The sequence below is a fragment of the Xenopus laevis genome, chromosome 4L (genome assembly GCF_017654675.1).
Source record: "Xenopus laevis strain J_2021 chromosome 4L, Xenopus_laevis_v10.1, whole genome shotgun sequence".
Lineage (NCBI taxonomy): Eukaryota > Metazoa > Chordata > Amphibia > Anura > Pipidae > Xenopus > Xenopus laevis.
In genome coordinates, this window is record NC_054377.1 from 107,703,701 (window position 1) to 107,730,842 (window position 27,142).

The following is a 27,142-nucleotide window of genomic DNA, read 5'->3' on the forward strand; positions in this document are numbered from 1 at the left end:
GATCAAGCACAAGGTACTGTTTCATAATTACAGAGAAAAGGGATATCATTTTTACAACTCTGAGAGATGGCCTTCCCGTAATTCTGGATAATGGATTTCGGGATAATGGATTCTATACCTGCTTTTAGAAATTGCGGCTGTTGAGGAATAAGTCCTGATACAGCATGCTTATATAATGCAGGGTTTTGCTAGGTTCCTCTGAGATCCAGGGCACATACTAACAAAAACAGACTTAGAAAGAGATGGCAAGGATAATACCATCAGCCATCAATTAAATATACTGTATAACGGTCAATGTGAGACTCTGGGTTCTGTAGAGTGGATCAGTGGACAGCGAGGGGAGGTGTAAGGTTAGGAAAGATATTGCTACAGGTGGAACAGTTTTTGAAGAATAATAAATAAAGGTCTGACTGGAGGCAGTTGTATAAGTCCAGTGCAATAACATCCACATTGCTGCAGATAGTTTGTGCCCCAGCCCATGTAAGCGATTGTACCCCACAGCATACAGGCACTTATTGTTGAAGGTTTCTTTTTAAACTAAAGCAGAATACCTATAAAACTGCAATAACAGTTTTTTGCTTCAGGAAGTTGCAAGACAAATACAGAAGAGGTCCAAAATTGTCATCCCTAGAAGCGCTGATTCATATATCTGGTTATATGTTGCAAATATTCCTCCATCCGAAGTGATTGTGCAATTTAACCCAGAACAGTGTATTTTCCAAAAATAAATATTCAAAAATAATTTATACTGCCTTAAATATTTCTAATGGGCTTTGGGTATATCTATTTACCTATATGGTGTATAATGTTGAATGGTGCCAATGCACACATCACCTCCACATACCAGCCTGTATTAGAAGATCTGGTAGTTCAAGTATTTCAATATTTTAGCAAAGGTCATGAAACACCAACGTTAAAACCATAATATGTTTAGAATTTTCAAAGACAGAAATGGTATCTTGGCCATGCCTGTTCTAGCCCTGCCCCTGCTTCACCCCTGCCCCCGTTATGCTCCCTCCTCCACTGTTTTGGACAATATTGGAAGACTTCAGATGAGAATTCTGTACATTCCTATGGAGCTGGTAAATTATGCTTTGGGTCCAAATTACTGACAGCTGGATATGGACCTGTTACTGAGACTCCAGACAAATACGAGGGCATTGATATGTCTTAAAAGAGACATTGCATTCCTCTATCTACATAACTGTTTTACAGCCAGATCACACCAAAGGGCAGATTCAGTAAGGGTCGAATAGTAAATTTAAAATTTGAAAAATTTTTGGTGTCAAAATTCACACATTAGAATTTTAATCTTCCTATTGAATATACATTCAAATGTGAGATTTATCACACCATGGAAACAGTCCTAATTCAAATATTCGCCAACCTAAAACCTGCCGAATTCATGTACAGGTATAGGATCCCTTATCCGGAAACCCGATATCCAGAAAGCTCTGAATTACGGAATGGCTGTCTGCCATAGACTCCATTTTATCCAAATAATCCAAATTTTTAAAAATGATTTCCTTTTTCTTTGTAATAATAAAACAGTAACTTGTACTTGATCCCAACTAAGATATAATTAATCCTTATTGGAAGCCAAACCAGCCTATTGGGTTTATTTAATGTTTAAATGAATTTCTACTAGACTTAAGGCATGAAGACCCAGATCTGGAAAACCCCAGGTCACGAGCATTCTGGATAACAGGTCCCATACCTGTACAAGTCAATGGCAGAGGTCAGTTAAGCCATTTGGAGATGTTAATAGCCTTCCTGACATTCGAACTCGGTTCTTACGAATCTAATACGAATCTAATGAATCGAATTTTGGAAGCAGAAACATTTGATCAAATATTAGCTATTCAATTTTTTTTACTAAACAACCAACCCAGTTGAATGGCGAGTATACAGGTATGGGATCTCTTATCCTGAAAGTCGATATCCAGAAAGCTCCGAATTACGGAATGGCTGTCTCCCATAGACTCCATTTTATCCAAATAATCCAAATTTTTAAAAATAATTTCCTTTTTCTCTGTAATAATAAAACAGTAGCTTGTACTTGATCCAAACTAAGATATCATTAATGCTTATTGGAATCAAAACCAGCCTATTGGGTTTATTTAATGTTTAAATGAATTTCTAGTAGACTTAAGTCATGAAGACACAAATTACGGAAAGATCCGTTATCTGGAAAACCCCAGGCCCCGAGCATTCTGGATAACAGGTCCCATACCTGTATTTGAATTAAAGAAAATTCACATGAATTCGAAATCCGACCTTTGATAAATGGGTTGCCCGTGTAACAATACAGCATTGTAACAGGCCTCAAAATTTAATTTACCATAGATATGCTATTGATTAATTCCTGCAATCAATCACCGGAGAACTTCATCCTGGCTCTAATGTGCATATCTGATGAAGGTTTCCGCCCAACTACTTGCATATGTCCATATGATCCCCTGAACATTAAGTCACATTTTTTGTTGTAGACTAAGATTTGTTAATTGAGTTAGCTGTTGGCAGATGAACGTCTGAGTATTGGAAGCAGCAGAGCAGTGGAAAGGACTGCGCATAAGCTTCCTGCACTCAGGCCCTGTTTGTGTTCAGGAGGCAACAAAGAGTCTTGTGATATTTTAACCATACATATGTCACAACTGGATCACAATTCAGAAGATTAAATCCAGGCGAACGCAGGACCCTTTATAAGAAGTCAGTAATGTAAGATGAAACACTGAGCCCCAAAGGAATGTTTGAGTTTAGAGTATAAAATGGTGTCTGAAGTTTTGCTCTAAATTCAAGGGGGATTATCTGCGCTGTGTGGGGAGAGCATATCCACCTCTTCCTTCTCCCATGGCACTTGCATAGCAGAGTTACTCTGAGAATTCTCTCTGCTACTGTTCCTAACGCTGCCTTCAGTTCCCATATTGCAAGTATAAAGCAGAGAGGTGGGACGTACAGTGTTCCCAGCTGCAGTGGTATCCGTGAGGATGATTGTTGGAAATTCTGACTTGCGACGATCGTTGTCTTGACAAGCCTGTTCATCCTGAGTTCGCTTGCGGGGAGAGGGTGGGAGATGTTTCCTGTACAGCACACTGTCGTCCTGCCCCAGATTCCATTCATCCCGGGAATCCTGGCTCAGGCTGGTTTTAGTGGGGGGACATGTCTTGTTCTGCATGGAAAAAGAATATAGAACAAATCCATGATTTAATGAGTAAGGGTCAAGTACCTTCACCGAAACACCATTCATCTTCTTTATTGTTACATTATGTTAAGTGTTCTCTGTGTCTATTGACTCGGGGATCCCAGGAGCTACCACCACCTTCAAGCTGTAACTAGATGTTACTGGGCCTCACAGCCAAATAAATTTAGGGCCCACAACATATCCAGAGGTTGTCCTAATAAATTTGTACTATATATGTACTAATATATATATTGACATTGCTCATTAATTAGAGCCTGATGGGGCTTATGTCCTCCTAAAGTGCAAAACAAAACTACTGTCAAATGAAACAGCCCACAATAAAACTGACCCTTGTGAGTTTAGGTGAGTGCAATATAAAAATGATGCCAGAGCAAGGCCTGATGTGAATGAATAGCAGTCCCTGAGTAATATGTCACCACTATATGAGGATAATAATATTGTTCATCACTTTCTTAAGATCAGAATGCCTGCACACTAACCCTTGCACTCTCCATCTTCCTGCTTCTGCTTATTTTTAGATCATATATAAAGAGCTGACAAGATCTTTATATATTAATATTAGGAGTGGACTGATTCCTCTGACCTTAATCTCATTTTGCCACATGAAATTGTACGTTTTTGAGTAAAGAGTCGTCAAATCAGACAGAGATCTAAATATCAGAGGTTTTGTACTGATGTAAAGATGCGGGCATTGTCTGCTTGGAAGGTTCATAACACAGAAAATCATTTTGATGAAGGCAAGTGATTGAGAGCGGGGGATGGGATGGGAGCGGTATGGGTTTTTGAGGAAAACACACTAGCCTCTGGCCTGCTCAAGCCTTAATGACCCAACCACTGCCCAGGGCTTTCCATTGCTCAAGGTATTGAAATAAATGAAATAAAAACAGTTCTGAGTTTCCATTTTGTAGCATATACCCTAGATAGCAAAGGGTGGTGCGTACGAGATCAAACAATGATGTGCAGTGGCTGCAACTGACTGATCCTAGGGGCAGCTCATTATGCTTCTACCCATATGCTAATGAAATATGCCTTGGCACCTCACCGTGCATCTGTAATTCTTTGCTCAGATACAAGGCAAGACCTGTCATAGCAAGGCTATATGAGCTTCACACTTCAAATGGCAGATCTGTTACTGATGATTAGTGCAACCTGGTCTCACATGCTCAACTCTATATACTGACATAGGCTGGCTAAAACATCCTTCACACAGCATAACAAGGCCTTGTTAGGGAAAAATGTTACTTACAATAAATGAACCCTACACGGAACAGCATTTTGAGAAATTACACATATACAAGCCGTTGCAGATTTGTTCTATTTTGAAGACTAATGCCTTCCATGGGGTTATCCATGACTGCTCATCATTTACTGCTGTAGCTGCCAATTACTATATATTCTTGTAGTCTGTGGGGCAGATTCACTAGTGCGAAGTGGCCGACGCTGGCGACAATTTGCCAAAAATCTCATCTGCAGGGACATCGGCAATTCAGGTGTAGAGGACAATTTGTGAACGAGACCATCGTATGTTCACACCCTATCGCTAGGCGACTATTTGCTCTGGCAAACGGACGTCACTCCGCTAATTCACTAAGATGCTAATTTTACTGAACACTACCTCTTTTGCCAGAGTTTAATTCGCCACCTCAGACCAGGCGAACTGAAAAAACGTAGCTACATCCTCCTCAATCTTATGTCAGTGACATCATATCCTGTTTGCAGGAAATGCGTTAAAGTTGTCAAAAACGCTGGCGAATTTTCTTTCTTTAAAGCGGGATTGCCTTCAAAAGTCCGAACTATTAAAGATTTATGTGTGAACATTTTTTAACTAATTTGAGGGGCATGCCACATTTGTTTAAGGGTGGGCTCATGTGTAGGGCATTAGAGGGTCTTTATTATGGCTCATTGGACATGTGTTTGAAAAAGTGGCCACTTCAAGCATTTGCACCAATATTACTAATAAAGACATCCATGTGACTTTTAGGTACCTGCCTATTCAAATTAACCTAAGTGCAAGAGTGCTAGCGAAGTTTCACTAGGCAGAAATGAGCACTAGCAAACATTTGCTCGCCAAGCCAAAGTAACGCTAGCAAAAGTTCGGCAGCGTTTGGCTGCTGAGACGCAACTTTGAATTTTAGTAAATTAGCGTAGTGGTAACTTTAAGCCTGGCGTAAATTTGCGCCTGGTGAAGTGTGGCGAAACAGTCACTGGCAAAAATTCACCCTTTAGTTAATTTGGCAAAAATTCACCCTTTAGTTAATTTGCCCCAATGCCTGCAGCCAGTAGATGGGTACAGCCAAACAACTTCTCCCAATAGCCAGACAATCAGCACCAACCACCTCTCTCCACTAATAGACCAATTGGCACTGGATTAGACTGGGTAAACTAGCCTTAGAAAAACTTACATTCCTCAACTTGTACTACAATCAGGTTCTATCAATGTGGACCATCTATCAACCAAATGTGTGGCATTCATGCACGAGAAAATGCGGCAAGTTTAAAAAGCACAGAAATGTAGGTAGGGAAAACTAGCATTATTTTCTTACTCGAATGAAACCAAGAGAAGCATTGTCATATTAACTGTATGTTAGCAAGTTAAAGGATATAAAGGGTTAACACCCTTCTCCTCTTACTCCTTGCTGCAAGTGTGAATCTTAATAGGCGATTGAGGTACATTACATCAAATATGACTTTGTGTCCATAGACAAAACGGAGGAAGAGCGGATTTTTGGTCTGAGCAGACCCCCTGCAACTCAGTAATTGCCATGGGCTATTGAAGTTATTGATTGATTGAACTTCTATATGTAGAATTTAGAAGAATATGTGAATATATAACCAAAAAACGCACAGATTACATTAACAAGGTGTCTGTATTGATTTAAACTGTTGTTACTTTAACCCTGTTCATCTGACATCCATACAAGAGCCGTTTCTAATCTACTCAGTTGGAACTTGGTATGGAGGTACAAGACACACATATAGGGTGCCACTCTTATGAGCACACTTGCCAAAATGGAACTCTCAAAGGAATTTCTATAGCCCACAGAGCGCAAGAATAGCTACACAATCATTCCTTTAGGAGATCATCCTTTAAATATTTAGCTCACTATATCTGGACAGTATTGTTATATACCAATATATGTGAACCTACTGTAGTTGGTAATGTTATTGCAGGAGAAAAAGCTATACCATACCAGAACTTTATAGTCCAAATCTTCTGCAGAACGAAAGAAATCCAGGCTCTTAGCAGCTGTTAGACGACCAGCCCCTGGATCTGAGCTGTGAGTGCTTAGGGAGTCTAATATTTCCCCAAGAAGGTCCATCTCTCCCGCTGGCCGGGAAGACAAGCTCACATCATCAAATGACGTATCGCTATCATCAAAATATCCAGAAGCTTCTTCGCTGTCCTCTGAAGACAACCTGAACCAGAAAGAGATCATGTATAATAACTGGAGATCATGGAATGTGAAAAGGATTACAGTATGAAATGGAGCTACTAATTCATATAGATGAAGAATGCAAATAATTTGGTTATGCATTTTATTATGTATAATAAAACTGAATATGATATCGGCAAGGAAAAAATAAATGCAAATGAAATGAGCTGAATTAAAAGCTTTAGCAGGAATAATTCTCAGCAACTTTCCACTACATATTAATTAAAAGTTTTCAATGGTTTTAAAGTTATTTTCAGATGTCAATTGCAATAGAAAGCAGTTTGCTTATCCCCATATGTTCTCTGGTCCTCACACTTAAAACAATGTAACAGAAGTCTATTCTCCCCTAAGTCTTTTACACAACTGGCTTGCAACATGGTTTCAGGAGTTAGAGTCTGGAATACATAGAATGTGATCAGCCAGACAGATACTGCTTTCATTCAATAGCAATTACTTTTACAAATCACTGAAACTTTTTAATGACAGAGCACTGCACAGTTTCTGGGTGAAAGAGTCCATTAATATGAAGTATGTAGGGTTGAAAGTAGATGAAGTTAAATGCAGTAAGTGGCTGGGAGAAATGAAAACATTCGTTCTGGGGTTCAAGTTAGCGCACATCATTTTCTCTCACTTATATTGAGGGGTGTTTCTCACATTAGGGGCTCATTACTCACTTGCTGGCACTATCACCAAGATCAGAATCCTCCAGAGTTGAGCTATGGTTACCCATGTGGGTCAGGGGCCTGTTTGCTCGAGTCTGCTGAGAAAAAAAAGTGTTAGCAATACTTCTGTGATGGTTCTCATTCATCCAGATCATGGTAAATATATAGTGCTAAGTCAAATCAGCTGAACTTGCTGTATTTTTCTTTTTCTTTGAAGACATTTTGCTAATCATTCTCAATTCAGAATGACCTGTTTTAAAATATTTCTGGTTATATAGCCGGGAATCTTACTGCAATTAGCATAATCTGTTTAGTAAAACCAGCACGGGATCAGAGACCTCATGGAGGCAAGGTATTAGCATGATTGGAGCTATGAGGTGTTAGTAAACTGTCCAGGGAGAGGTCTTAAACAGCATTGTTGAGGTGTCTCAACCCATCCGCCCCCGGTTAAAACTTGGTTTTTCCGTCCATGTGGGTTGGTTTTCTGTAGACCTCTATTTCCAGCTTTCCACCCTCTCTGACTCTTACTAAGCAGTCCAAAAAAAAAAAACAGTGTGTTATCTTGCACATCTTCACGTGTAACCTTGATGTTGTGGTCCCCAGTGTTGATGTGTTCAGTGAAAGTCTGTACCTCTTGTCTGTGTACCTTAACCCAGGTGTCATCCACATATCTGAACCAATGACTTGGGTGTCCTTTCTTTGAAAGTACTCAGAGCCTACTTTTCTACTTTCTCCATATTGAGGTTTGTCACAATGGGTGAAACTGGTGATCCCATAGCAGAGCCATGCTTCTGCCTGTAGAATTTGAAATAGGTCGTATTCAGGCATAGGTCCATTAAAGAAATATTTTTGTACAGAACATTCTGAATTGAGAAAGCCAGTCTTCAAGGAAAAAGAAAAATACAGCAAGTCCAGTTGATCTGACTTATTACCATAGATGTTAGCAATACTATCCACTGTGTACATTTGTGATTGTTACTAGGAGCTTCAGAAGAGATGTTGAAGAATATTAAATAAACAAGGCACTTGTCCATCGAAACAGAAGGCTGAACCCGGAAGAAAAGAAAATAGATTGAAAAAAAAGAATTACAATAAGGTGCAGATTTATGAAGGGTTGAATTTCGAAGTGATAAATACTTCGAAATTCGACCCTCGAATTGAAATACTTCGACTTCGAAAATCGAAGTATTTTTCACCGAATTTGGCCATCGAACGATCAAAGTAAAATCGTTCGATCGAACGATTTTACTTCAGTGTGTGAAGACGTAGAAAAATGCTGTAGAAGGTCCCCATAGGCTAACATAGCACTTCGGCAGGTTTAATTTGGCGAAGTATTGAAGTTGAAGTTTTTTTAAAGAGGCAGTACTTCGATTATCGAATATTCAAACTATTTTACTTCGAATCGAATTCGAAGTAAATTCAAAGTCGTAGTATCCTATTCGACGGTCGAAGTATCCAAAAAATTACTTTGAATTTCGAATTTGATAAATCTGCCCCTAAATGTTGAACATGAAAGACAGTTCCGCAGAGACAGATATAAATACCAATCAACGATTCATATTTATAGTTTTGCCGTTCAATTTATGTATACATGAGAATTGTTTTCTTACGAGAAGGGAGAGCCCTACTGTCTAGGTCTGAAAATGTACATAAAAATATTACATTTAAAATTAAAAGAAAATACAGAAGATGTGACATTAGCTGGAGAAAAATGTGTTATGAACAACCAGCAGACATGGTTAGAAATTACAATATGATTTCTTGATATTACAGGCACTGATGTTCCTTTACACAATTTTACAAAGCACCTTTTTTTATTAGCCACTAGAGGGCACTAACATACTTTTTGTTCCCCAACAATCAAAATGTCCTCTTTTTCTTTCTGCAGGGTAGCAATATTACATTTTTAATTAGGCAAATGCTTTATCATGAGAGAAAATCTTGCAATATTATTCTATTCCATGTTATTAATATTGTTAAATAGGTTGTGTTCCTATATTTTGTTGCTTTTCCTTTTTCTCACTCTAGAAGTATTATTGCTTAAGATTCTTGCACATTCTTGAAATCCTCAGTCTTCCCAATACACACACAGTAGGAACCAAGGGTACTCCGGTGTTAAAACTGAATTAAAACATAATGATAACCAATACTAATCATGGACAAGCTGCTATTTGTTGATCAAAGGGAAGTACAGTTTCCTCAAACAAGAACAAAAGGAGTAAAAGCTTTACAGAAAGACAAAGAGATACTTTGCAAAGTAAACCCATAGGCTATCATTTAGACCAGATCTCATAATGATGAATGTGGACTAATTATGATTAACTTGAAAGCTTGAAGCTATTAGCATTTATGTAGTAAACCCCTACCCCTAACCTGGCAGGGCTTAAATGGGGCTAAGTATCTGCCAGGAATATGATTGCAGAAACTCCTGTTCAAGGGCTGATGAAGGCATCAAATACTGACATGAACGGAACATTAGACATCATAAGACTGATACAAGGTCAGTTCAACACAGCCCCTTATTTGTAAATTATAATGAGTAAACAATATGTGACTGTAACAATTCTAAATCACTGGTCATTCAGCATGTGAGGTTTAGAAAGCACAATGCACATGAGTCCTGCAGTCTTTACCCCAATAAAGAAAAACAAAATTCATAGCTCGTGTTAAGGATGTGGGAAGTGCAAATAAGTTTCTCTATGACTACCCCATTGTGTCTGGCTTACCTGCAGAACAAGTGGAATATCTCTTATGAACAGGTTGTTTTACAATACAAAATACGTGGTGCCTTGCAGTATTATTTGTCATTTGACTATAATGCTGTTTTTTATTTTGTAGAGCTTAATACTAGCTTATGGCACTGTCCGGGAGGGATTTGGAGATTTGCTCTAGGATGTTTAGTTTAGTCATTTGTGAATCTCAGTTTCCAAATAGTTCAAGAGATTATTAATATTAAAAACTCTCCATTGGATTGAAATAATGGCTTTGACTGGGCCACTGTGTGACATTAGCCTTTTGTGGTTGAGCCACTGCAGTGTTACAGCAGGCCTTCTGTTTGGTATCATTGTCCTGCAGAAAAAAGAATTTTAGCCTAGGCTTGAGAGTTTCAGCAGAGTCACACATGTTTTTCTTTCAGTATTGCTGTGTATTTCACATTATCCATTGTTCCTTCTGTTTCAATGATGCCCGATCCCCGTGAATGAAATGAAGACTGACAGCCCCTACAAGCTAAATTTATTGGCCTGCTAATGATGAGGAAAAATGTAGTGTATTCCAGACTCTTAAGCTGCTCATACATTGGCCTACCTGCCATGTATCTGACCAATAGGCTTGCAGGCCAACAATTGGTTCTTGCACAAGTTGTCTATCCAGTCAAAGAAGTTTGGAAAGACCAGCAACACTTTGTCAGTACAGCAGGATGGTATGGTCTTCTGCTATTCAGAAAGCTCTGAATTATTGAAAGGTCCTCTTCCACAGACTCAATTTCATCCAAATTATTAAAAATGATTTCCTTTTTCTTTGTAATAACAAAAACGTACCTTGTACTTGATCCTAATAAAGATATAATTAACCCCTATTGGAAGCAAAACCAGCCTATTGGGTATATTAAATGTTTACATGATTTTCTAGTAGACTTAGTGGCAGATTTATCAAGGGTTGAATTGAAAATTCAAATTCGAGTTTTTTATGGTCAAAACTGTCGACTAGGGAGTTATTCAAATTCGATTCCAATTTTTCAAACAAATTTAATTTGATTTTCGAGAATTATCATACTCTTTAGAACTCAAACTTGACTATTCGCCAACTAAAACCCGCAGAATTGCTGTTAAAGTCAATGGGAAACATCCAGGGATCAATTTGGAGTTTTTGCAGCCTTCCTTACATTCAAGTTTTTTTCTCTGAGTTTTTAAAATTTTAATCGAATTCGAGTTTTCGGGTCGATCCTATTCACCGAGGGTTAAAAAATTCGATTTTTATAATAAATTTGATTGGTCGAATTTCGAGTTCATGGGAGTCTTAAAAAACTGACGGCAATTCGAAATCGACTCTTGATAAATGTGCCTCCCAATGTATGAAGATCCAAATTACAGAAAGATCCATTATCCAGAAAACCCCAGGTCCCAAGCATTCTGTATAACAGGTCCCATACCTGTATTTATTTATTATGCAAACATTTATATTAGATTATATGAGATAAGATTAGATTAGATTTGAAAGGCAGTGGCACATGCAGTACTTTCTACACTTCCAACCAAAGGTAAAGGAAAGCTCAGTAGTCTTTTACTACTGACTACAATGGTCTATAGTCTATGATTATTACCTGATAATGGGATGATGTTTTTAGGTGTCACTGAATATATTGTAATGAAGCAAAGAAATTGCATTTTAATCAATTAACACTGCAAAAGTAATTTTTTGGGGGGGAAGGAAGAAGGGTGCCATTATTCTTTTATCTGAATAAGGAAATCTTATTAAATCTATTAAATCATTCATACACCGGAGCTAATAAAAATAGTGTATGAGAAAACTATTGAGGAAATGGATCATGTGTTAGCATATCTAGTCGCAAGTAACAGACATTTACTCAGAGGCTTTAGTACTGGTAGAACATCACGTCCAGTACACGGCACATTAATTACACAGTCCTTTCACTGACATTAAATTCTGAATTAATTGCTATGCACCGAAACAACTACAACAAAAACAAATTCATTATACAAGTACTGGAACGCTTTCCTTTAATCAGTACAGGTGGATTAAAACTATCTGATACGAAGGACAATTAAATGTTTTCAGCACTGAGATTAGTAAACCAAATGGCTCAAACTAGTTCACTGTTGAAATGAAAGTGAGAGCAGATAAAGGGCTCCCTTATTCCTTTGTGATGGCAATGCCTGTCCACAAAACAACTACAGGAGGAGACATAATTACAAACCTTTTCTGTGACAGTATTCGTTTTGCTACAAATGCTGATTAAATAGCAAGCAGAATCAATGTAATATGTAGAATACTAATTGCAATACTTATATAAAGCTATGCAGGCAATGGCCTTATTGCAGAGATGGGAAGCAAAGGGTACTAACAGCAGTTATGTTTTGTTTAAGGGCTATCTATGCAGTGAAGCAGCATACCTTGGACAAAGACTGAGTATATTTCACAACCTATTTCCCTCTTGGCTGTCAGAGAGCACAAGAATTAATGCTGGGATTTTTTTTTCCAGGCCTAATTGGGGAATTTCTTTGAGCGGAATGTTGACATTTTCACAAACGCTGCCAGGCTAACGAGGAAGTCAATGTTACTAATTAGTGGAGCGCACTGGAAAGAGGAACAGATTCAGCAGAATAGTAGCAAGGTGATGGGGAAAGATGTGATACTGAGATAGGAGTAGCATTTAGGTCCATTTATAAAACAGCATAGGAGCCTGTTGCAGTTACAATGGGAAACCAACAAACCCAAAATGCAATTAATAATCTAGGCAATGGATAACAATGGCAGCACAACATAATATCACAAAAACACTTAAAGTGGACCTGTCACCCAGACACAAAAATCTGTATAATAAAAGTCTTTTTCAAATTAAACATGAAATCCAATTTCTATTTTTTAATAAAGCATTCATAGCTGTTGTAAACTCATTTAAAAATCTCAGCTGTCAATCAAATATTGTCGCCACTCCTCTATGCCCGTGGCATAGAGGCGGGGCAGACAATTACTTTCACTTTCCATTCAGCACTTCCATTCAGCATGTCACTGCTCTCTCCACATTCCCCCGTTCTCTTAACCATTTAATTGTGTAGCCAGGGCATGGGGATGGACATCAGGTCCCCCATTCTGGTGCACAAACAAGATTCTGAGATGATACAAGGCTTGTCTTAATAACAGTGTCTACAAAATGGCTGCTGCCTGTTTGCTATAATTTTGAAATCCCAGACTGAAGGAAGCAAGATTCAAATAATTGATATAGTGTAATTAAAGTTCATTTTGCTTGACTAATGTGATAAAATAGGAATTTGAATAATTTTTTTGGGTGACGGGTCCCCTTTAACAAATACTTAAAAGAATAGCCTTGTTTTTATGGTCCTATTAAACCTTAATACAAGTTAAAATAGTATTGTGTCATTTTCTGGAACTTTATGTAGACAAGCCATACAAAAATGTATGTAACAAGCACAAAAAGGGTTTGCTAACTCTCTGCCATTACTGATCTTCTCTGTCTTGTCAACGCTTCTCTAATACAACATAGCATCAAAAGTTGACTAGTTACCCTAGTAATTAGGCATTGTTCCCCAAATTGCATTATTAAAGAGGAACTATTGCGAAAATGAAAATTTAATATAAGCTTCCTCCTACTGAAACAAGAAACTTTCTAAATACAATCAATTAAAAAATTCTGCATTGTTTCTGAAATAATTAAGTTTATAGTCACTAATCCTCTTTCAGCATCTATTTCTCTTCATTCTGTCTTCTTGCAGCAGTTGGGTGTCAGATATTAATTGACAGTTAGATCCAATATAGCTTCCTTTCCTAGCAGATGTATTAGAGCTCACTCAAATAACTGATTCCAGTACAAACAAAATCTAACAAAATAACTGCCTTTTGCACAAATTCTGCATGTAGAGACAGGATTTGTAGTGATTTTAATAGAGTGAGCTCTAATACATCTTCTGGGAAAGAGGAGCCCCTTTAAGATATATTGGATCATTCATCTGACACCCAACTTCTGAATGAAGACAGAATGAGGAGAAACAGATGCTGAGAGAGGGATAGTGAAGGTAAACTTGATTATTTCAGAAACGGTACAGAATTTTTAATTGATTGTATATATAGAAAGTTTCTTATTTCAGTATGCTGAAGCTAATATTACATTTTAATTTTCGCAATAGTTGCCCTTTTAGACAGGATTGTAACAACAACACAATTTGTCGTCCTGCTATAGTGCAGATTTAAAAGTGGGCAACAATTCTCCCCATGCGTCATTAGCCTAAAACTCTGTGTTATACCCAACCACAATCCCAGCTTCCCCACCTCCCCAGCACAGTACATAAATCTGGGAGACCAATGAAAATCCCAGGTGGGCTTAGAGATATATAACACACAAACGTATTTTTGCAGATTTGTACAATGGACTGGAGGAAACCACAAACAATACAACAAAGACTAAACAAATATTAATAAAGAAGTAAATAAAGATAGGAGGCCAAAGTGGACTGACTGTGTCCAATACAAGGTTAATAAATGTTTGTCGAATTTTTATTACATATTACAAGGGGAATATGAACTCTATGGTAATAGTTTGTCAGTGTAATAATTGGTAATTTCTTGTTGTTTCCTACCACCATATAAAGAATCTCTCAGTATAAATCTGGCAGCATTTCAGTAGCTTATCGAATACGCAAAATGTCACTAGCTCGTGGATTGATACTGCCTTGTGTTTGACAGTTCAGCTGAAAGCTTTACCAGACAGGGGCATTTGCTCATCTCAAAGGGCAGTTTAATTTGTCTACGGTTTAGACACTATTTTCCACTCATGAGTTCACACAGGCTCTAAAGTGGTACATAAATGCACTATTTTATCGGGACACCTAGCAGTTGGTCCTTCTTTTGCTTCTATAACACCCTCTACACTTATTGGAAGATACAGTAGATTTTGGAACTGTGGACAATTTTTGTTACCATTCTACCAAAAGACTATTAGTGAATTTGGGCACTAATAATCCCTGACTCAAAATCAGCATTCCAATTCATCCCACGAGTGTTCAGCTGGGTTTAAAGCAAGGTTTTGTGCATTCAAGTTCTTTAACTACCATCTCTGCAAACAAATTCTGAGCAGACTTCCCTTTTGTGCACGGGGGCCTTCTTATGCTTAAATTCTCCACAGCTGCCACAAAGTAGTAAGTACAGAACTATCAAGAATATCTTAGTATATTTTAACTTTACGGTTTGCTTTCACTGGAACCAGAGACCAGAGCAGAGTCAAACTAGCAAACTGGGAGATAAAAAACTGTGGCCTTGATCCTGTTGGGCCCCACCACCCAGACAACAAGTGGGCAGTGTGATAGGGGCTCCACCCTACCATTCCCATCAGCTGGTAATTGCTAGAAGGGGTGGGAGTGTGGTGGGTGGGCAGGTCTTCTGTTGGGCCAGTCCAACACTGGGCCCTAACTGACACCAGGAAAAAAACAGCTTCAGATCATTAGTCCTCATTCACAAAATTTTCAGTACATATTATACATTCAGGCACTGGCATTGATCTTCTGGCATCTGCCAAATGGTGGTGCATCTACAACACTACCGGAAGGTGGAGATTGACTCCAGTAAAAGGTAACCTTTATGATATCTCAGGTGAGGTATGGCTTGTGTACAGCTGCATACCCAATAAAAAACACATGGTCCAGGCAAATGGGGTTGTTCTGTGCTCAAATTGCCTCCACAGACAGCAGAACCAGGCAGGTGTGTCTGGCTCCTTGCAGCCATGCAGTGTAAAAGAAGGTAGAAACATCATCAATATGGCTATACATTGGTTTGGCTTCAAAGCTATATGGCCTGTGGCTACAGATACACAGACAGATAATTTTTAGTTTGGCTATGGCAACTGTGATACATTAGGATAACAGGATTGCCTGAGTATAGTGAGAGTGACATACATGCCCATCCTGAAAGCCTTTATTATTAATATTGGTCAAATTATTATTATTATTGGTTAATATTGGTCAAAACTGCTCTACCAAATCTGGGCATGTATGAGCAGCGTTAGTTAAGTGGCCCAGTAAAGTTACCCCTGACCTGATCACCAGACATCAAGCATGATTATGCAGATTATTATTGAGAAAACAAACCACTAGCCTAAGGAAAGTGCTTATTTAGCTGGACTTTGGTTTGCCAGCACCTACGTCTTGAGCTAGGAAAAAATGTGCCTGCTGTCCTGGTTTCCCCAGGTTTTAGGAGATAAATTGTCTCACCTGTGAGAGTTTTCTTCTTTGATCACTTCGGTTTGAGTGGTTTAATGGGAACGTGTTGGAGTGTGTATACTCTAAATTATAGTCTGAATCTTCTTCCTCAATATCCTGCAAGAGAAATGTACCCCCAAAATCAGATTCACATTTATATGATTTATTAGCAAAGAGGAAGAGTTTTTAGGTCCTAATCAATTATCCACAGGTCCTTTTGTGTAGTCTCTATGAGAATGCGCAGAAGATATAACACTATGAAACTTGCACTATAACTGATAGTGGAGCAATACGTCAAATGGGGAAATAATGCTCTGTTTGAACTTGCCTACATATGATAATAAATACAATTCATAATATAATTATCATAATATAATTATTAAGGCGACACAACCTACAAGTACCTACTGACACAAATATACTCAAAGTGCTAATGTGCTAGAGGTTAATTATCCCAGGAACCAGCAGCAGTGTAAATAATGTCTGAACAGAGGGTAAATAGAGAGCTGTTGGGTGGAAAGCCTGGTATTAGCAGTATAGTGTCTAAAACTGCTAATATTTCAGAAATCACTAAAAACTAAAAATTAATGCACAACTCTGAGCACGTTTACAAGTCATTTGTTAGAGGTTTTCCTTTTTAAGTAATTTCTGCAGCAAAGAAATTTGGCTTTCAAAATGTAGCCCTTTTATACAGGTTTAGCTGCAGTTCAACTGGCATAGCACCATCATGCCCAATGGTATAGATGTTTTTAATCTGTATTTTCAAGTGTGCATGTTCTATGCTGAAACTTGATGCCTTTGTACCACTGAATATATAATATAACATGGATGTGTCTGTATAAAAACCTAAAGATGCAGTTTGAGTCTTGAAGCCTATTTACCATTAAAACCAAGACTTAATTTATTTGCATAAACCATGATGACATTTGAAAGGGATTATACAAGAACTGGCATGTTGGTTACAATCCACATGCTCCACAGCAGACATTTTCTGCCAATCATGAAATATATTATAATTACAGCACATTGGGCCTCAGTGTAACCACAATGCCATGAAGCATAACAAATAGGGTAAGAATTATACCACTCACATATAATGTTACGATTTTAAGGACAACCATCTCACCTTGTGCTTAAGTTTGCTCTTCACCTCCTTGATACCTTGCTTTGCCTGGTTTTTAGCCTGCAGGAACAGACAGTCCATCAATGCAAAGGGTTAAACAATGATGTCAGATATGCAATAGAAGAGGCATCTGTTCTGAAATGGAACTCTAAGTAATTGTATCACACAACAACCAAAAGGCAATGGGTAAAACATACTGTATATGGCTTAAAAGGCTTTCTATCATATTCAGCTTGGCACCCATTTATCTGAGAGTGTTACACTAAGGGGCAGATTCACTAACTTCGAGTGAAGGATTCGAATGAAAAAAATTCGAATTTCGAAGTATTTTTTGGGTACTTCGACCATCGAATTGGAACGAAATCGAACGATTCGAACGAAAAATCGTTCGAGTATTCGACCATTCGATAGTCGAAGTACTTTCCCTTTAAAAAAAACTTCGACCCCCTACTTCGGCAGATAAAACCTACCGAAGTCAATGTTAGCCTATGGGGAAGGTCCCCATAGGCTTGCTAACCTTTTTTTGATCGAAGGATTTTCCTTCGATCGTTGGATTCAAATCGTTCGAATCGTTCGATTCGAAGGATTTAATCGTTCGATCGAACGAAAAATCCTTGGATCGATCGATCGCAGGATTAGCGCTAAATCCTTCGACTTCGATATTCGAAGTCGAAGGATTTCAATTCGAGGGTCGAATTTCGAAGTATTTTTAACTTCGAAATTCGACCCTTAGTGAATCTGCCCCTTAATCAACAGAAAAATAAACTGCTGGAGTAGAAAAGAGCCACTGAAGAGACACTTTAATACAGGGGTGGCCAAAAAGTAGATCAGGATCTACCAGTAGATATTTATTATGTTAAGGTAACATAAGAAATAATTATTTGTTGAATACAGCAATATACATTTTCTCATAAATCAATATTTAATAATATTTTCCATGGAAAAGAATGCTAATAATGCTTTTATGGATGTAGCTCATAATGGGGCATTACCAAAAGTAGACCTCGCATTAGTAAATTATGGGCACTCCTATTGTCGAAAAGGGCATTTTTTGACAGCCCCCATTAGCCCCTTTCAATTGCAATAACCTTTATATGAAACTTTCCCCCATAAATGTCAGGGAGCTGGAGGATCCCTATAACATTTATTGTACTTTTGTTTCTTTTCCAAATTTTAAATAAACATTCAGTTTCAACAGCTGTTCCACATATCAGCAAGATATATTAGGATTTCTTTGCCCACTATGTGTCAATGATGCTGGGTGATACAAAGAAGAGCTGAACTTAACAGACAAACCCCTAAACTAACTATGTCACAATGCAGCAATCCAATGAGAAGCACTCTATATAAATAATCCATCCCCCGTTTTGGCAGATACAGCCAGTTATCTTTTTAGATAAAGAGCAGCTCATTTTGTTTGTTTGACTTTGCTTTTTCTTTTTGGTATCAGGAAATAGAATGTGGCTTAAAGGAGAAGGAAAGCTATGGAGGCATTTTATTGCCAATAGATTAGCTGCAATAGTGCAAGCTAGAGTGCTATATTTATTCTGTAGAATGTATTACCATACCTGAGTAAAAAGCTCTAGAAACTCTCTGTTTGTTTAGAATAGGAGCTGCAGTATTAATGTGGTGTGACATCACTTCCTGCCTGAGTCTCTCCCTGCTCTGGGCTCAGATTACAGCAGAGAAGGGAGGGGGCGGGGGAAGAGGAGCAAACTGAGCATGCTCTTGCCCAGGGCAATGAGGTTTAAGCTGAAGGCAGGAAGTCTAATACAGAAGCCCATGTGTACACAATAGAAGGAAAGAAATACAGTATTTCTTTTGACAGGGGACTCAGAGCAACATTACTTTGGGGGTTTACTGGTATATTTAGATGGGCCTTTCTGATAAGGCTTACTTAGTTTTAACCTTTCCTTCTCCTTTAAACCTAATCTCTTTTAGCAATGGGAATGAACATAGAATAGAATATATATATATATATATATATATATATATATATATATATATATATATATATATACATTTTCAGTTAAACATTTTGCAGATCATGACTTTTAAACATGCTTTGCTTTAATATAAATGATTTTCTGATATACTTACAAACTTATAGGCACTCTTCATAGCTGGGCTGGCTTTTATCACTGCAGTATTAATTAGAGATCCACCTTTCTGTAAAATTAGAAGTAATTAATAACCATAAACATCAGAGAATAACTATAAATGTGATTTGGCCACAGTGTTTGTAGCCTTCAGCCTCTTGGGCCTATTAACCTTTATTTTCAAATGCGTCTGGGTAAATGTTTAATGAGCACCAAAACTGAATATATTTATCAATCATATATGCTTCTGTACTGGCTCTTAGAGGACCTCGTTTTTTTCTTATCTATATATTATGTCACTTAATACCTATAATATTAAACATACAGACAGGGATCTTTAACCACAGCCAGTCCCAGGAATTCTTCAAAAAACAGCATTCCCAAATATTTCAACAAATCAATGCAGAATTGAACAGCCTGCCCCATGTGCGCATTGGCTTAGCACATACAATGCCTTTCTATAGCCCAGAATATAGCAAATTGGATAATACATCCCAAAGCTATATTATTCATCACAAGATAATATACAACTATTGATCTGAATGAAGTTTGTACATTAAAGAATCAGTATACCCCCCCTTTTCAATGAATAGAGCAGGGATTCCCAACCTTTTGAACCCATGAGCAACATTCTGAAGAAAAAGGAGTTAGGGGGCAACAGAAGCATGAAAAATGCTCTTGGGGTGCCAAATAATAAGCTGCTAAGCCAATCAAAGTCTTCATCTGTGTATAAGGGAGGGGTTTGATTAAACAGAGGCTTCTCCGTGGTCTGGCAATTTGTTTTTGATTATGAATGTAATTAAAATAACAGACAATATTTATGTTCAGCACCAGGGGTGGGCAAAGCCAGCTGGGCACCCTAGGCAACCTGACCTAACATGTCGCCCCCATCTTTGCACACATGGGTGAACAGGTATGCATATGTGCAAACGAGCTTGCCAACAGGCGAGCCTACAACAGTAAAAGAAGAGCGGTGGTGGGGGGACACAAGGACCAGGACTAGTGGAAGGAAACAGAAGAGGTACATGCCTGGCTCCCCCAATTGTTGCGCCCTAGTACATACCTCTTCTACCTACCCCTAGTTCCGGCCCTGTTCAGCACAATACCTTATTGAACTAGTATTAAAGGGGGGTGCACTCCCCCTTTAATGGGCTCATTTGTACTGTGCAGACAACTGGGCTCCATTCAGGGCTCCACAACCTTAGAGTATTATACAGTATGATATGCTACATAGCTTATAGCAAACATTTACAAATAATAAGAATACTTAATTATCTTGCCTTCATTGTGTGCATCCATTGTTGGTATGAACTTGAATTTCCTGAAATACACAAGACAAATAACATCATTAACAAACTTCATCTGTGGCAGCACATGTGAAGACAATTTCAGAATAATGCCTTTTGACATTTTTTCTTAAATATATGCATACAAAATATAACTGTCACAAAAACCACCTGAAGTAATTTCCTCTTCAAAGATGTCTGTAAACCCAAGCCCTGAGTTGAGCTTCTCTAGTCGTCCGTCAATAAACTGAAATGACAAGAGAAATAGAGACAGAGATCAGAAAGCTTTAAAAATACTCTTTAGCACTATATATATTGTGGGAATTTTATACATCATCTTATAATCATAAAGACTATACATTACTGGATCCCTTATCCAGCGCCACAGTATCCAGAGTTTAAATACAGGGACTTAGGGGGGTCCACAAACCACATGGCTGGTAACTGCTACCTTGCACATCAATGCTGATTTATGCATTATGAACCATATTTGCACCTGTTTTAGCCATAGGCACTGCATTTCCCATGAATGGAAGCTGCTAATGATGATTGCTGCAGCTCACACTCGGAGGACAGAGGCCATCGAATGTATTGTGTGCCATTACCCTTAAAGGAGTAGTCCAACTTAAAATAAACTTTTAGTATGATGTAGGCAGCATTTTAAAAACAAACTGCATTTAGTCACCAATTTATTTTATTTTAATTATGAAGTTTTCCCACATCTAGTAATCCATAGAACAGCAGTTGGAACAAATCTTTGTGATTTTGCAACAAATCTCTAAAAACTTTTTGGGGTTCTTGAATTATTTTTCTTCCTATTCTGCCTCTAAAACGGAAACTACTTTCAAGTTACAAATATAAATCACATAACACGCTGGCTGCTGTACAAAAACCTTAATTAAAAAACAATGTAACAACAGCTGTAATGTCTTAGTATCATTCCATATAAAGTAATGATGTCACAGGCTACACACATATACTGCTACTGTTAATATATGTAAAAGGTCTGTATTATAGCAGAAAATACAACCCTACTGACAATTATTATTGATATTAGAAGTAACCTTGGAGGGCTGTGTCTCGCATTTAAGTCACCAAGGAGCTACACTGTAACCTCTAATATTTCTTTAAACACATACCAAGCACATACCAAGGCAAGCTCATGATGCATGTAGAAAAGCAATTATTATTCAGTCATAAAGATACAGAGCTGAATTATAGACTTCTTTTGGCTCAAGTTCATCAGGCTGATTCATGGCCAGAACAGGGTGCAGGGTCTCCGAGTCTCCCTTTGAACAGTGTGGTGGCATTGTGGGATTTTGTTGGTTTTTTTTTCATTATCCTATAAATCATGGAGGACTTGCCATTATCAAGGGTAATTTATGGGTCTGTGTTAATCAGTTTAGGAGTAGAGTCTTGTAAAAACTATAGTAGCATGCTGGAATCCTCTAGTGACCAAACAGAGGTACAACCATATAAACTTAAATAGTTTTCCACAACATGCTTAAGTAAAAAAGTTTAGTTTATTACATCAATCTTATAAAAAAAACATTATATAAGAATCCCCTCATAGCGCCTAACGCGTTTCATGCTTACCTAGCACTTAGTCATAGGCAATATCTGTCTAGTCAATCCCTTTTGTTCCTTAAATACTAGCTCTCATAGTCCTTCCCCACGATAAAACCAATCAAAATCTTACACGTGTTACAAATGCCATATATAATGCAGGGCTAATGGCTTTAACACTCTTTGAAAAACTACGTGTTAAACAATCCATATTCTGGGGTATTGAAATATATTTTATACAATATAAAAGTTTTTGCTTCATATTAGTGTAGTCAAATATAACAAGTTAAATCAAAAGCATAGTTCAATCCGAATGGCAACCTCGTTTGTAGATGGAAAACCCCATAAAAACTCCCTTTTCTTTAATTTCATTAAAAGGTCTCCTCCTCTAATTCCTGTCTTAATTTGTTCTATCCCCTGTATAGAAAAGTATTGTAAATTACTGCCATTACATTCTTTAAAGTGTCCAGTGACATTGGTTTTGCTGCTTAATTTGGTATTATTCACTTGATTAATGTGTTCCCTAATACGTACTTTGAGCGATCTAGTGGTACAGCCCACATATTGTTTACCACATTTAGTACATGTAATGAGATAAATAATCCCTTTACTGCAACAATTGATATATTGTTTAATCTTATAAGCATTTATAGTCACAGTTGAGCTAAATTATTTTGAGATTTTTAGATACTTACATGTAATGCAGCGGTTATGGCCACACTTAAAGCACCCACTAAATCTCAGAAAATCCTCTTGCTTTTTATTTTTATTTTCCCTATACAGACTCAGAGACAACAGGTCACCCAGAGTATAGGCTCATCTTGCCACATCATTTATCCCTGGACCTAAAGCTAGACTACAAAGAGTGGTGGTAAATGGAACATTTTCTAATTGGACCAGTGTTGTTAGTGGAGTACCGCAGGGCTCTGTACTAGGTCCCTTGCTTTTCAACTTGTTAATTAATGACCTGGAGGTGGGCATTGAAAGTACTGTTTCTATTTTTGCAGATGATACTAAATTGTGCAGAACTATAGGTTCCATGCAGGATGCTGCCACTTTGCAAAGTGATCTGTCTAAACTGGAAAACTGGGCAGCAAACTGGAAAATGAGGTTCAACGTTGATAAATGCAAGGTTATGCACTTTGGCAAAAATAATATAAATGCAAGTTATACACTAAATGGCAATGTGTTGGGAGTTTCCTTAAATGAAAAGGATCTAGGGGTCTTTGTAGATAACACGTTGTCTAATTCTGGGCAGTGTCATTCTGTGACTACTAAAGCAAATAAAGTTCTGTCTTGCATAAAAAAGGGCATTAACTCAAGGGATGAAAACATAATTATGCCTCTTTATAGGTCCCTGGTAAGGCCTCATCTGGAGTATGCAGTTCAGTTTTGGACTCCAGTCCTTAAGAGGGATATAAATGAGCTGGAGAGAGTGCAGAGACGTGCAACTAAATTGGTTAGAGGGACGGAAGACTTAAATTATGAGGGTAGACTGTCAAGGTTGGGGTTGTTTTCTCTGGAAAAAAGGCGCTTGCGAGGGGACATGATTACACTTTACAAGTACATTAGAGGACATTATAGACAAATGGCAGGGGACCTTTTTACCCATAAAGTGGATCACCGTACCAGAGGCCACCCCTTTAGACTAGAAGAAAAGAAGTTTCATTTGAAGCAACGTAGAGGGTTCTTCACAGTCAGGACAGTGAGGTTGTGGAATGCACTGCCGGGTGATGTTGTGATGGCTGATTCAGTTAATGCCTTTAAGAATGGCTTGGATGATTTTTTGGACAGACATAATATCAAAGGCTATTGTGATACTAAACTCTATAGTTAGTATAGGTATGGGTATGGGTATATAGAATTTTAATTAAAAGTAGGGAGGGGTGTGTGTATGGATGCTGGGTTTTCATTTGGAGGGGTTGAACTTGATGGACTTTGTCTTTTTTCAACCCAGTTTAACTATGTAACTATGTAACTATGTAAAGCGGTGCACCGGTGGCGATCCACATATAGAATTGTCAGAAACTGTTTCACTACTTTGACTATCCTCTTATATTGCCTGCTGTATCTTGTAATAAATGATTTTTTACGTACACCATCCTTTTTGTATGTTTTATTCTGTGGGAACAATAAACTATCTCTATCTGTGTTTTCAGCTCTCACATAAGTTCTCTGAATGACCTTGTTATCATACCCCCTCTCCTTAAACCTGTCTTTCATATCATCTGCCATGGTTTTATATTCCCCTATAGTAGAATAGTTCCGCCGCAACCGTAGTCTGGGTATGTATGGGTATGGGTCTGCCCTACATATTCCACCAAAAAGACTTAAGTTTTTGCTTATACTCTTTGACAGAAAAAAACAATTTGCTGTACAATAGAACTAGTAAGCTTCTGAAAAAAAATGTGATGCATTATGTGCTGTAAGAAATATAGTTTCATAGTTTTCCTTAAAGGAGAAGCAAAGCAACGTGTGGTGCCAAAATTTAGCAGAAAACTGCCCCAGCCCAGGGTTTTCCCCAGCGAGCAGCGCTGTGTGATCCTCTTCTTCTGATTCTTCTTTAATCAAAATCCCAGGGCCAACACATGCACAGTAGTGTGAAAAGGCCAGCTTTTTTGGTAAAGTTTGGCTTTTCACTCAACTGCACATGCGAAGAAAGAAAAAGCAGGAAGAAGATCGCTCAATGTTGCTCGACCGAGAAGAAGCCCGGTCCACTTTTCTGTTGACAGGAGCACTGGCCTGGGGTATCATATATGTGAATGCATCACTGGGGTGCCTAACTTTTGTCTGAAATATAGATACTTCATATTCTGACCTGTATTAAATTTATTATGGCCACTGTCTCCTTTTCCCAGTAGCACAAACAGCCCCATGATACCAGAATGCAGCTCTGTGGGCTAACTAAACGCCTAAGGTGGCACAGGTTTAAAATGTATGTGTTAAATTATTTTTTTTACAATGGTGGCTAAATTGTATGTTATAAGAAAAGGAACCTATATTAAGGATTACTATTGGATTACTATTGGATCCATCTTATACTCTGTATAGAGTAGGGAAGTTGTTTGTGACTATTAATATGCTTGCATGTGCATCATGTCACCTATTGAACTTTATAGATTAAAGGAAGTCTGTTAAACTTGCATATTTAATATCAAATACCTGTTTGAAAAGTTGTAGGTTAACAGCGGTCTCTAAAAACTGCTTCATGGTGTTGGAACGATGGGATATAAAGCTTTCCTCAGAGAATGTGACAGGCTCACCCTGGAAAGGAGGGTTAATAATTAGTGAGCATCGAACGGTTCATACACAGGCACATACAAATGGGAAAATGCATCTTAACACACACAAGGTATAATTTTCTCTTGAAGGGAATTATTTACAGGGAATTAAAACTAATTATATACAATAAATAGCAAAATAGAGCAAATAGAAGCTTATGAAATAAAGGCCTTTACTAGATACACACTGGAAAAAGGCAAGAGTGGCATTTGCAATAAAAAAAAAAAAAACAAGTTTGTATCTCACAGGTTTATATCGGAGAGCATCTCTATATGACCCAAACAAAGCAGCCTGGGCTCTTAGGAAGGCTCTGGACACCCCATCTCCTGTAGACGTGGACTGTTTCTTTAATTTGCTTTTCAATGTTGTAATCTGAAAGAGGTAGAGACAGAGTAAGAGAGGCACATGAAAAGAACAATGACATAGATTGTAATAGTAACACTGACAGACCTATTAATGTAAAGCTCTGTACAAATGGCTGGTAATATATAAATGATGATGATGACACTCAGATTTTTGTATGAAAGCAGCATCAAAAAATAAAAACAAAAAAAACTGGTTGTTTGTAAGAGAGCCAAGTACAGAGTAAGGGGGTGAAATTAGCAGGAAAGGTCAGAGAAATAGATGTAAATCACAACTGTTAAATATAAAAGAATACTAGAAAGCAAAAGAAAGCATTGTGGAGGAGAGTATAGGAAGAAAGAAAATAAGAGGTGCATACAAACATGCTGAGAGAGGTAAGCAAGAAAGAGAGAGGGGCAGAGCTCACAAAAAGCGAATTAGCACTTGGGTAATTGACCCTGTGAGGGGTGAAACATATCCACCTGGCTCCAACCTCAAACACAAAGGGTCAGCCCAAATCTCTGCGCATTTGTTAAAAAGAATATGTTGCACCAGCTGAACTGTTAATGGAAAGGAAGGTAAGGGGATTTCAAGGTGAAAATACAATATATCTCACTTGCCTCTCCCTAGACCTTCAATAAATTCATGTTTCATTATCTATGTCCCTTCTTTGTAGCCACCTCTCGGGTGGAACTGTAACCTATCGCTTTCCCCAGAGAAACATGTAGGGCAGGGGAGAGTGGCACATTGTAGTATGTATCAGAAAACATATCTTTTACACTGACAATTTATTTTGTCTGGTCTGATTATTTAAATACTTGCGGGAACTCCATACAAAGTATTAACATTCAAAGATGAATGTGACCACTTAGCCAAGCTATATAATCAAATACTGCAGTTTACAGAACACTAAAAAGACCTTTATATGCACTGCAGTTAGAAGAGAAGGACTATATAGCTAGGAGACCGATAGGCACTTTAAGGGATTTTTAGTACCCCTAGCGCACTCAAGTGTTCCACAGACTTCATAATTACATAGTTAAATTGGGTTGAAAAAAGACAAAGTCCATCAAGTTCAACTTCTCCAAATGAAAACCCAGCATCCATACACACACCCCTCTCTACTTTTAATTAAATTCTATATACCCATACCTATACTAACTATAGAGCTTAGTATCACAATAGCCTGTGATATTAT

The 27,142-nt window shown here is 37.9% G+C and overlaps 1 protein-coding gene across 4 annotated transcripts in view; it reads right to left on the bottom strand.

Annotated features, from left to right (window-relative positions):
• Nucleotides 1-2,176: 2,176 nt before the first annotated feature.
• The window catches only part of dennd1b.L (DENN/MADD domain containing 1B L homeolog), a 111,542-nt gene continuing 86,576 nt past the window's right edge, over nt 2,177-27,142 (bottom strand). For 2 of the 4 annotated variants that reach the window (XM_018258657.2, XM_041590590.1), the window contains 10 exons: nt 25,849-25,974; nt 25,483-25,584; nt 20,926-21,001; nt 20,749-20,789; nt 19,470-19,538; nt 17,373-17,429; nt 16,259-16,363; nt 7,311-7,396; nt 6,394-6,619; nt 2,177-3,169 (listed from right to left, as the gene is read on the bottom strand). In XM_018258657.2, the coding sequence (XP_018114146.1) occupies nt 2,795-3,169; nt 6,394-6,619; nt 7,311-7,396; nt 16,259-16,363; nt 17,373-17,429; nt 19,470-19,538; nt 20,749-20,789; nt 20,926-21,001; nt 25,483-25,584; nt 25,849-25,974 (1,263 nt within the window). In that variant the 3' untranslated portion in view covers nt 2,177-2,794. The remainder of the gene's footprint in view (nt 3,170-6,393; nt 6,620-7,310; nt 7,397-16,258; nt 16,364-17,372; nt 17,430-19,469; nt 19,539-20,748; nt 20,790-20,925; nt 21,002-25,482; nt 25,585-25,848; nt 25,975-27,142) is intronic. The other 2 variants (XM_018258659.2, XM_018258658.2) reach the window with 2 other exon arrangements.